The sequence below is a fragment of the Leucoraja erinacea genome, chromosome 4 (genome assembly GCF_028641065.1).
Source record: "Leucoraja erinacea ecotype New England chromosome 4, Leri_hhj_1, whole genome shotgun sequence".
In the NCBI taxonomy this organism is placed as follows: Eukaryota; Metazoa; Chordata; class Chondrichthyes; order Rajiformes; family Rajidae; genus Leucoraja; species Leucoraja erinaceus.
In genome coordinates, this window is record NC_073380.1 from 2,114,537 (window position 1) to 2,127,380 (window position 12,844).

Consider the following 12,844-nt stretch of genomic DNA (forward strand, 5'->3'; position numbering starts at 1 on the left):
TTACCCTCTGCCAAAAGAAGTTTCAACATACTTTGGTTTTCAATAACTGGCCCATTACCCTGAATTGATGTCCCCTAGTTTGAGACCCTCCCACTGGTGAAAATATCCCAACATCTACCCTGTCATGCCCCATAAGTATCTTATACGAATGGATTCTGAGGTATAGGTTCAAGTAGCATTTTGATAGGCAATAACTGACTTGGCATAGTCAGCATGGCTCTCTCTGTACATGGGGAATCATCTCACCAATTTAACAGAATTTTTGGAACAAGTCACCAAAAGTATTGACGAGGGCAAAACAGTTGACGTTGTCTATGTGGATTTTAGCAAGGACTTTGACACGGTTGCACGTAATTGTCTAGTTTGAAAGGTTAGATCACATGGGATTCAGTGTGAACTAGCCAATAGATTTTAAAAATATGAAGTGCTGGAGTAACTCAGTGAGTCAGGCAGCATCTATGGAGAACATGGAGAGGTACAAAGTGCAGGAGTAACTCATTGGGTCAGGCAACATCTCTGGAGAACATGGAGAGGTACAAAGTGCAGGAGTAACTCAGTGGGTCAGGCAGCATCTGTGGAGAACATGGAGTGGTACAAAGTGCTGGAGTAACTCAGTGGGTCAGGCAACATCTCTGGAGAACATGGAGAGGTGACATTTCAGGTTGGGATCCTGCTTCAGTTCGTAAAAATGAGGGGAGAAATTTGAAGGAGGTCTGAGGGGCACCTTTTTCAGACTGAACGTTTTGGGTATATGAGCAAATGATGTGTAAATGTCTGGTGTAGGTAGACATGTTGGTCAGCTTGGATGAATTGGGCTGAAGTTCATGATTCTATAATCAAAATTTCAATAAGAGAGTTTTCACCATACAATGGTTAAACAATCAAAACTCTGTTACACAATCTATTAAAATGTTATAGCCAGCATCCAGAGATTTGTAGAGACTTCAAAACACCATTGCAGATCCAGAATCAGTATTGGTATTGACTAAAACAAAAGTGGAATTATATTCTTTGAATTGTACTCCAATCCCTCATTATAATTCTGTCCAAATTAAGTTTGTAATGTTGTATAATTTTATCCTAATGTCAAAACTGTTTTGCCACATTTCCATCCTTCCATTCTCTGCATACCAGACGATACGAACAGTGAATAAAACACAGAACATAGATTGGTACAGCACAGCAACATAATAATACCAATAGACAATAGGTGCAGGAGTAGGCCATTTGGCCCTTCGAGCCAGCACCGCCATTCAATGTTATCATGGCTGATCATCCTCAATCAGTATCCCGTTCCTGCCTTCTCCCCATATCCCCTGACTCCGCTATTTTTCAGAGCCCTATCTAGCTCTCTCTTGAAAGCATCCAGAGAACCCGCCTCCACCACCCTCTGAGGCAGAGAATTCCACAGACTCACCACTCTCTGTGAGAAAAAGTTTCCTTGTCTCCATTCTAAATGGTTTACTCCTTATTCTGATACCCCTGATTCTGGACTCCCCCAACATCGGGAACATGTTTCCTGCCTCTAGCGTGTCCAAGCCCATAACAATCTTATATGCTTCAATGATATTCCCTCTCATCCTTCTAAACTCCAGAGTGTACAAGCCCAGCTGCTCCATTCTCTCAGCATATGACAGTCCCGCCATCCCGGGAATTAACCTTGTAAACCTACGCTGCACTCCCTCAATAGCAAGAATGTCCTTCCTCAAATTAGGGAACCAAAACTGCACACAATGCTCCAGGTGTGGTCTCACTAGGGCTCTCACTGCAGAAGGACCTCTTTGCTCCTATATTCGATTCCTCTTGTTATCAAAACCAACATGCCATTCGCTTTCTTCACTGCCTGTTGTACCTGCATGCTTACTTTCATAGACTGATGTACAAGGACCCCCAGATCCCGTTGTTCTTCCCCTTCTCCCAATGATGCAATTACATTTAGATAGTAATCTGCCTTCCTGTTTTTGCTACCAAAGTGGATAACCTGACATTTATCCGCATTAAACTTCATCTGCCCACTCCCCCAACCTGTCCAAGTCACCCTGCATTCTCATAGCATCCTCCTCACAGTTCACACTGCTACCCAGCTTTGTGTCATCTGCAAATTTGCTAATATTACTTTGAATCCCTTCATCCAAATCATTGATGTATATTGTAAATATATCCCAGCACCGAGCCTTGCGGTACCCCACTAGTCACTGCCTGCCATTCTGAAAGGGACCCGTTAATCCCTACTCTTTGTTTCCTGTCTGCCAACCACTTCTCTATCCATGTCAGCACTCTACCCCCAATACCATGTGCCCTAATTTTACCCACTAATCTCCTATGTGGGACCTTATCAAATGCTTTCTGAAAGTCCAGGTACACTACATACACTGGCTCTCCCTTGTTCATTTTCCTAGTTACATCCTCAAAAAAATCCAGAAGATTAGTCAAGCATGATTTCCCCTTCATAAATCCATGCTGACTCAGACCGATCCTGTTACTGCTCTCCAAATGTGCGGCTATCTCACCTTTTATAATTGACTACAGCATCTTCCCCACCACCGATGTCAGGCTAACTGGTCTATAATTCCCCGTTTTCCCTCCCCTGCCTTTCTTAAAAAGTGGGATAACATTAGCTACCCTCTAATCCACAGGTACTGATCCTGAGTCTATAGATCATTGGAAAATTATCACCAATGCGTCCACAATTTCTAGAGCCACTTCCTTAAGTACCCTGGGATGCAGACCATCAGGTCCTGGGGATTTATTAGCTTTCAGTCCAATCAGTCTATCCAACACCATTTCCTGCCAAGACCAATTCTTATCTGCCTGAACATAAATTCGTATTCCTCCATTTCATATATATCCATGTGCCTAACCATAAGTCTCTCAAATGCCACTATCATATCAGCATCCACCACCACACCAGACAGCATAACCCTATAACAATTACAGCACGGAAACAGACCATCTCGGCCCTACAAGTCCGTGCCGAACAGCATGTTCCAGGAACTCACCGCCCTCTACATAAAATAACTTGCTTTGCATAACTCCTTCAAATTTTGCTCCTCTAACATTAATACTACGCCATCTAGTATTTGATATTTCCATCCTGGGGAAAAAAAGGTTTTGATGACCTACCCTATCTGTCTCTCATAATTGTATGGACTTCTATCCGGTCTACCCTCAACCTCTGGCCAAGGTTGGCCAACCACTCCCTGTAGCTAATGCCCACTAATAGGCTTGTATTCACTTGAGTTTAGAAGGATGAGGGGTGGTCTTATAAAAGCATATACATTTATAAAAGAACTGGACAAGCTAGATGCAGGAAAATGTTCCCAATGTTGGGCGAGTCCAGAACCAGGGGCCACAGTCTTAGAATAAAGGGGAGGCCATTTAAGACTGAGGTGAGAAAAAACGTATTCACCCAGAGAGTTGTGAATTTGTGGAATTTGTGAATTTGTGAATTTGTGAATTTGTGAATTTGTGGATTTGTGGATTTGTGGATTTGTGGATTTGTGGAGGCCAAATCACTGGATGGATTTAAGAGAGTTAGATAGAGCTTTAGGGACTAGTAGAGTCAAGAGATATGGGGAGAAGGCAGGCATGGGTTATGGATTGGGGACGATCAGCCATGATCACGATGAATGGCGGTGCTGGCTCGAAGGGCCAAATGGCCTCCTCCTGCACCTATTTTCTATGTTTCTATGTTTCTAACCCAGGCAACATTCTGGTAAACTTCCTCTGCACCCTTTCCTAAGCCCCTCCCTATATCCTTCCTGTTTTGGGGTGACCAGAACCACACACAATACTCCAAATGCAGCCTAACCAAAGTCCGATAAAGCTGCATCGTGACTTCCTCTCTTATACTCAATGCCCCAATCAATGAAGACAAGCATATCATATCATATCCTCATTTACTTCTCCAACTTCAAGTAGCCCTTGCTTTCCCTATTTCCATCCCCTCCCCCTTCCCAGTTCTCCAACCAGTCTTACTGTCTCCAACTACATTTTATCTCTGTACCGCCCACTACCCTGACATCAGTCTGAAGAAGGGTCTCGACCCAAAACGTCACCCATTCCTTCTCTCCAATGATGCTGCCTGTCCCACTGAGTTACTCCTGCATTTTGTGTCTGTCCCCCTCTGTTCAGGAATGCTGGAAAGGGTCTTGCCGTTAATTGCAATTTTTCCCCTTACTTTTGACATCCCAAAGTGCAGCACCTCACAGTTGCACAGAATAAATCCCATCTGCTATTTCTCTGACTATTTGTGTATCTGATCTATATCCAGCTATGTAATTTTGACAGCCTTCCTCAAAGCTCCCATCTCAGCACTCATGGGGTCATTTGCAACCCCCCGCCCCGCCAGTTTAAACCTTCCTGAATACTAACAGCAAACTTCCCTGCAAGGATATTGGTTCCCCTCCAGTTTAGATGTCACCCATCCCACTTATAGCCCTGAAGAGATCCCGATAGTCTAGAGATCCAAATCCCTGCCCCATGCACCAACTCCTGAGCCACTCATTCATCTGTCCGATCTTCCTATTTCTACACTTCCAAACCCAAAGCACAGATTAATCCAGAGAGTACTGCTGTTTTTTCATCTTTTGGCTAACCCCCCATATTCATTCTGCTGGACCACATTCCTTTTCCTTCCTATGTCATTTGTGCAGGCGTGTACAACAACATCCAGCTCCATGCCCTCCTTCTTGAAAATGTTCTGCAGCCACACGGAGACATCTGAATCCTGGCACCAGGGAGGCAGCACACCATCCTGGAGTCTCATTTGCCGCCTTAGAATCTCCTGTTTGTTCCCCAACTAACAGGTATCCTGTTACTATGGCACTCTCTGACTTTCCCCTTCCCCACTGTGCCTCAGAGCCAGGCCCAGCGTCACAGATCTGTAAAGCCTCAGTAATTGTCATCAATCCGCAGCAAACCCTGATCCAATGATGTCTGGAATATTATATTCCTACAACAGCCGATGTTGCAATGTCTCCTTTACTCACCCAGGTAACGGTAATGGCGGGACCCAATAACCGAATCCTCATAATGATAATATTTCCCATCTTTTAAACTGTAAACTTTCACGGTGCCAGTCCAGTAATATGATCCTGGTGCTCCCATTACAATCAGGTCCTGCAAAATAAGGCGGATGTTAATTCACATAGTGATGATATCTGCATTGTGCTTAATTGTTGCTCAATCATTTAAACATTTGACAATAGACAATAGGTGCAGGCGTAGGCCATTCAGCCATTCGAGCCAGCCACATTGATCAGTTCAATGTGAGCATGACTGATCATCCCCAATCAGTACCCCATTCCTGCCTTCTCCCCATATCCCCTGACTCCACTATCTTTAAGAGCCCCATCTCGCTCTCTCTTGAAAGTATCCAGAGAACTGGCCTCCACTGCCCTCTTAAGCAGAGAATTCCACAGACTCACAACTCTCTGTGTGAAAATGTGTTTCCTCGGCTCCGTTCTAAGTGGCTTACCCCTTATTCTTAAACTGTGGCCCCTGGTGCTGGACTCCCCCAACATCGGGTACACGTTTCCTTCCTCTAACGTGTCCAAACCCTTAATAATCTTATATGTTTCTATAAGATCCCCTCTCATCCTTCTAAACTCCAGAGTGTACAAGCTCAGCCGCTCCATTCTCTCAGCATCTGAGCATTCTGGCATACGAGTTTCTGCAGTTTGACAGAAAGTATCCAAACCATCATAAATGACTGTATTACAAAAACAAAAATGATATTTATGTGCATTTAAAGTTTATTTACAAACCTTCAGCTCAGATCTAGCTACACTTCCAAAACCTGCTGAGGTTGGGCTGTCCCACTTGGGCGTCATTTACGCGTCGTATACACGACATCATTTACGTGTCACGATGCACGTGTCGTGACGCGCGCAAGGCGTGCATTATGTGCGCATGGCGCGTGGTAAGGCGTGGTGCCATAGGCAGTGACGTGCGGATTTAAAGATTCACACATCTGCGCAAATGACGCCCAAGTGGGACAGGCCCTTTAAGCTCAAATCTAGCCTCACTGACAAAACACCACTAAGGTTTTCCAGTTCTAGATTGCTCAAATAATTCAAATAATTATGTTCAATACATAATGTAAATAGATTAATACTAAGAAACACGTGATTTTGCAATGTCAGTCACATATCAAGTAGCAATGTTACAACATTTTGAGATTTTAAAAATCAAGTCTGCAATTTATCCCATCAGATAAAGCATAACAATAAGTTTAATTTGACACCAAATTCACTTTCATATCTCAAGTATTAGAAAAGTTATGGCCATTTTCATACTCGGAAATTAGCATCTTGTTCCCTATTGATTTTCAATGGACATTACAAAAAAGCTGTGATCTTGGATAGTCAAAAGCCCATTTCTTAAGGAAAGATTAACATTTTTAAATAGCCTAAGTGTCCAAAGATTATTCACAAATAATTCACAATATAACATGATTTTTATATCTAATTTACATTAATTTATAGGCCAAATGGAAGGAATTTAGTGTTCAATTGCTGTAAATAAATGCCCATTTAAATCGGCTTTCTAGTGGGTTCATGTGGAACGCGCTGGTTTAGAACGTTGACATCGCGCTGGATTAGTGCCCTCAAATGCCGAGAAAAATACTGCGGGATATAAAAAGCCCAAAATGAACTACTCGCTATAGATAACTTGATATTCAGGGTTATATATATGCCCCATTTAATGTAAAAATAAGGTACATGTGTTTTATGTTTTTTAATTTATTGTTTGGATTTTTGTATGTAATTTATGCGCCTCGTGTTAGTTGTATGTTCTGTTGTTCTGCCTGTTTTATGATGTCTTGCTTGTTTTCTTTTTTCTGTACAGCACTTTGGTCAGCTTTGGTTGTTTTTAAGGTGCTTAACAAATAAAGTTATTATTATTATTATTATTACATACCTTTAATAGTTTGCTTTATAAAACCCTGGGGCTGCGAGAGGTTGTGGAGTGAACGAGAGCGTTTAAAACTATTATATCTATTATTCGAGGCCTATAAAACTAATAATGGCTTTTGCGACCGGGTCTTGCAGCGATTCTCCATTAATGATTTACTAGGCTGAACATCTGCGATTGGAACAGCCTAGTAAAAATCGCGTTTTAAACCCGCCCCCTCCAAACAGCGCCAAAATCACACACAAGGGGTGGGGCAGATGCTCAGCCACGATTCAGGTACGTTTTGTAACATACCTATATCAAGGCTCTTTCTGGCACAACCACATCTTTGTGACCAGAACTGCACACAATATTCCAAGTGTGGCCTAACAAATCTCTTGTACAGCTGCAACATGATGTCCCAATTCTTATACTCAATACCTTTGCTTATGAAGGTAAGTAAACTAAACACCTTTTTCAATACCTGACTCACTTGTATCACAATTTAAAAGGAACTGCGAACTTGCACGCAAGATTTCTCTGTACATCAACATTTCTCAAGTTTCTGTTATTTACTGAATGAGCCTTGCCAATGTTCAGCTATCCAAAATACATTACATCACACATGTCTGGGTTAAATTCCATCTGCCACCACCCTGCACAATTTTCCAGCTGTATCCCTTCACAACTTTCTTTGCTATCTACTACTCCGCCAGCAAACTTACTTACTGGACTACTGACATTGTTATCCAAGTCATTTACATTATTCTGCAAATTAATTGAATCACGGTTTTGCTATTTTTTTTTCATTTGATGAGTTTCTATGACCACCATTTGGTCTTATATTTAAAACTGATAACATTAAAAATAAATTAAAGACAAAATAATAACCTTGCGACAGCATTGCATTATTCGTCCACTGTTTTATCATCATTTGAGAAGAACCCGTCAAATAATTCACAAATGGATATCAAGCAAAATGACATCACTCCAGGCAGAGGGATAAAGATCATATCCTTTCATCAACTTTGCTTAAAGTCACAGCGAGAGATCTCAAAGTTGGTAGGGGCGAGCTGAGCTTCTGTGTCCAGGATAATTAAGCTAAAGATCCCAAACCAGATCACTATTGTGGAAGAGGATGGATAGGAAAGGAAGACCACTCCAAAAGATGAGGCCTTGACAATTCTGAAAACTAAGGAGCCAAGAAAGACAAGCGATGGCCTGAAGAACGATTTGGAGACAGCAGAAGACTTATTAAGCTCAAGCAGCAAGAGCCAATGCCTTACTGAAGTCAGTCGTTTTGCCAGAAGACCTGTGAAAAAAACACTTTGAACTGCTGCGAGGAAGAAAGGATGATCAGTGGGCCTTAAAATATAAAGACTGGAGATAAGAGGACTGGAGAAAGGTGTTATTCAGTGACCAAAGACATTTCCTGATTCCGGACCAACATAGTCGACGTGGTCAGAGATCACTTGGAGAGCCGGTGATAAAATGTCACATCAAGCAGTTCATCAAACATCATGAGAGGATGATATTCTAGGGTTATTTCGGCTTCCAGTGTTCGTCCGCTGCACACAGGTAACAAAATGATGAGATCGCCGCAATATATCGATGCATTGTAGAGGAGAATGGTGCAAGAGATGACAAAGAGTTTTCCGGATGGATCTGGGATATTCCAGCAAGTCTGCATCAAGCCACACTAAAGAAAGTGACCCCATTTTTCCAGCAGAAGAGGATGTGTGTCTTGAACCGGCCTGGCTACTCCCTGACTTGAATCCGATTGGGATATTTTGTGACTAATTATCCAGGAGAGAGTGAAAGGGAATGACAATACCACAAGACATAAGCTCAACATGGCCATAATGTAGCTGTGGTATAGAGAAGAAAAAATCCTCGGAAATTGTCAGAATCTGGTCAATTCAAACAACTTGATAAAGAACTGTGGTGGAAATATAACGTACAAAAGACATAATGTAGCAATGATAATAAATATAGGGTTGCTCCAGCGACATGTCTATAGACTTGATATATCCGAGTATATGTTTGATTCAATTCATTTGCACAACGATGTATATATATGAAATACAACAAAAGTTCCCAGTGTCCCTGTGATACACAAAATGCTGGAGTAGCCTCCTTTTGCTCTGGTATTTTATTTAATTCACATGTTTAATTGCCAATGTTTTATTACTGTTTAAGGTTTTATGTATCATTCCTAACTGTCACTGTGTGTCATGTTGTTACTTGCGGGCGGAGCACCAAGGCAAATTCCTTGTATGTGAATACTTGGCCAATAAACTTATTCATAAACTTCATAAACCTATTCATAACTCAGCAGGTCGGGCAGCATTTCTGGACAACATGGATAGGTGACATTTTGGGTCGGTACCTTTCTGCAGCCTGATTGTGGGGGAGGGGGATGGAAGCTGGAAGGGACGACAAAGCATGGCAGCTAATAAGTAAACATAGGCGGGGGGGGGGGGAGGGGGGGGCGAGGGTTGATAGGCAGTTAGGTGGAACAAAGGCCAGAGATTAATGCAAAAAGTGTGAGATTGGATTGAAGAGTTGCAAATTGTGAAGCTTGAGGATGGAATGTAGACTGAGGAGGAGTGGGGGGGAGAAATAAATCTGAGTCCAGGTTGGGCAGGGGTTGGGAAGAAAGGGGAGGGATGTGGCTGAGAAAAGGGATGGGGGGGGGGGGAAGGGGATTTAAGAGGTTACCCAAAATGTTCTTACCATTAAGGGTGCAAGCTATCCAAGATGCGTTGTTCCTCCAGTTTGCCAGCGGCCTCACTCTGGCAATGGAGGAGGCCCAGGACAGAAAGGTCAGAATGGGAATGGGAAGACTTAAAATAGTCAGCAACCAGGGATCCAGTAGGCCTTGGCGGCCTGAGCGCAAGTGTTCGGCGAAACGGTCGGCAAGTCACCAATATACCGGTGGTCACATCAGGAACACCAGGTGCAGTGGATGAGGTTAGGGGAGGTGCACAGTCTCACCTGCGTCTCTGCACGGTAGCAAGGGAGGAGGCATATAGACAGGTGGTATATCTCCTGCAGTAGATGGTGAAACTACCTGTGGGGCGAGGGGGGGGGGGGGGGCTAGAGGGGGTGGTTTGGATGAGAAGGTATGAGTGAACCAAGGAGTTGCAGTGGGAGTGGTCTCTATCGAAGGTGAAAAGGAATGGAGACGCGAGATATAACAGGTTCACATTGGAGGAGAAGGAAATGTTGAAGGTTGAATGTTGGATGCGGAGGCTCGCAAGGGTGAAAGACGAGGACGAGGGGAACATTATCCTGTTCTGTCTGGGGGAAAGGGGAGTGAGAGCAGGACACAGGACATGGAGAAGATGCAGGAGAGGGTTCCATCTATCACAGAATGGGAAAACCATGTTTGTGGAGAAATTTTTTATCTCAGATGTCCTAGAATGGAAAGCCCCATCTCGGAAGCAGATATGGTTTCTTTTTATCCCCTTCCTATTATCAGTCTGAAGAAGGGTCCCGACCCAAAACGTCCATGATCTCCAGAGATGGTGCCTAACCCGCTAAGTTACTCCAGTACTTTGTGTCCTTTTCTATAAACAACCATGGTATAGCAGCGCTCATACTAGCAAGCTAGACGCCATCCTCAACGACACCAAGCGAATCATCACCGGCTGCCTACGTCCAATGGACCTTCACAGGTATCGCACCCACCAAGCTTCGCAGAGAGTACTTCACCCACAGGCTGGTGTGCAAGCCCCCATCGGACGCCAAACATCCTCTGCACCACCTCGCCCAGGACTCACAGCAACTGAGACCTCATCGCCTGTCATCTCGTTGCCCCTTCTCCCGTCACCCAGCGACCCTCTGTGGCGCCGGTTTCAACACACTTGGAGCATGGAGAAGCAGCTGGGAACAGACTTTGCGACCTCCTCAAATCACTGTTGCTTCAAACACCACAGCCCCACCCGGCTCGGAACAGCCCCGCAAAGAATGGGTCGCCCTAAACCGGCTCCATACAGGGGGTCGGCCAGTTCAACGCCAACATGCATCGCTAGGGGCTGCGTCCATCAGCAGCCTGCGTGTGTGGAGCAGACCAGCAAACAGCGCAGCACGTCATTTTCGACTGTGCTGTTCTCCGCCCCCCCTGGTGGAGGTGTAGACCTCACGGCCCTCGACAATAGTACAGTGAACTGGCTACAGCGTCTGGAGGGCGTTACATAACCTCTGCTGCCTCAAACGCAAGAAGAATAACCATCTGCAGTTCCTTGTTTCCACACCCTGGATCCAAGGTGCTCTAACATTCTGCACAACTCTACCATGAGAGAGCTTATTGAAAGCCTTGCCGTGAATGCATTTCATCTTTCCTTCAGCAATTTTCTTGGTAATCTCCTCAAACACCTCAGACTTGAGAGGAGCATGTCTCCTGTGCAAAACCTAGCTGGCCCCCACTAAACCATATAACCATATAACAATTACAGCACGGAAACAGGCCATCTCGGCCCTACAAGTCCGTGCCATGCCTAAACAATTCCTACCTTCTCAAATGATTGTAAATCTCATCCCTAAGATTTTTTTACAATAGTTTTCTTGGTACCAATGCAAGGATCACTGTCCCATACTTCCTAATTTATCACGAGGACCCTTCTTGAACATGCAAACATAGGCTATTGTACAATCATCCAGTACCTCACCCATGCCTAAAGATGATGCAAATATCTACATTTGAGCCCCAGCCCTCTTTGTTTCCCATAAAGGCCTGGGATAGATTCATAGGTTTAGGTTAATTGTCACATATACCGGAGCACAGTGAAAAGCTTTATTTTGCATGCTATCCACTCAAATAAAATAATACTACAGAAATGAAGGGCGGAATAGTGGTGCAGTGGCAGAGTTGCTGCCTTACAATGCCAGAGAGCTGGATTGTATCCTGACTGTGGATGCTGTCTGCAATGAGCTTGCACATTCTCTCTTTGATCACGTGGGTTTTCTCTAGGTGCTCCAGTATCCTCCCACATTCCAAAGACGTACAGGTTTGTAGGTTAATTGGCCCACTGTATGTTGCCCTTTGTGCGTAGGATGTGAAACTACTAGGGATAACATAGAACTTTTATACGGGTGATTGTTGGTCAGCAGCTCGACCAGCTGCCCCACACGGGTGGAGCTGAAAAATTAAAAGGTCCCCAAGTAACCAACGGGAATTCAAGAAACAAATATGGCAGGAGATTGCAGACAGCTGCAAGTCTCATAGGGCTGTCAGAGCAGGAGATTTTAATTTTCCCCAATATAAACTTGGCCAAAGGCTTGGATAGGGAAGAATTTGTCAAGAGAATTCAGGAAAGATTCCTCAGGCAATGTCTAGAGGCCCTTACGAGAGATATGGGCAAAACATTGTATACGAGTACAGGAATGTAGGATATCCCCTTCTCAGCTCGTCCTCTGGCTCCTCCTCTTCCTTTCTTCACCCCCCGTTCCCCCCCCCCCCCCCCCCCCCCCCCCCCCCCCCCCCCAACCCTCACATCAGTCTGAAAAAGGGTTCGACCCGAAACGTTGCCTATTTCCATTGCTCCATAGACGCTGCCTCACCCGCTGAGTTTCTGCAGCATTTTCGTCTACCTTCGATTTTCCAGCATCTGCAGTTCCTTCTTAAACATGTAGGATATCCCCACAAACTGGTTCCACAAACAAATGCTCAATTCCACTTGTTTGACATTATTTTTAAGTACAGAGTGTAAAAAGTATAACCAATCAACAGGAAACTAGCAACATATGAGGAGTGGCTCTTTTAATTAATAATGGTTTTAGCACTAAAGGGTGATATAATGAAGTCCTCCAAGTCAAAGGTGTAGCCATAGGCACTCACATGGGCCCCAGCTATGCCTGCCTTTGTTCCAGGTGTACACTGGCCCTCTCCCCCAACTTTATCTCCACTACATTGAAGACAGCATCAGGGCTATCTCCTACACCC

General features: G+C 44.2%; 1 protein-coding gene across 3 annotated transcripts in view; it reads right to left on the reverse strand.

Annotated features, from left to right (window-relative positions):
* Window positions 1–12,844, reverse strand: part of itga9 (integrin, alpha 9) — a 369,220-nt gene that overhangs the window by 300,063 nt on the left and 56,313 nt on the right. For all 3 annotated transcript variants that reach the window (XM_055633502.1, XM_055633503.1, XM_055633504.1), the window contains exon 6: window positions 4,992–5,121. In XM_055633502.1, coding sequence (XP_055489477.1) covers window positions 4,992–5,121 — 130 coding nt within the window. The remainder of the gene's footprint in view (window positions 1–4,991; window positions 5,122–12,844) is intronic.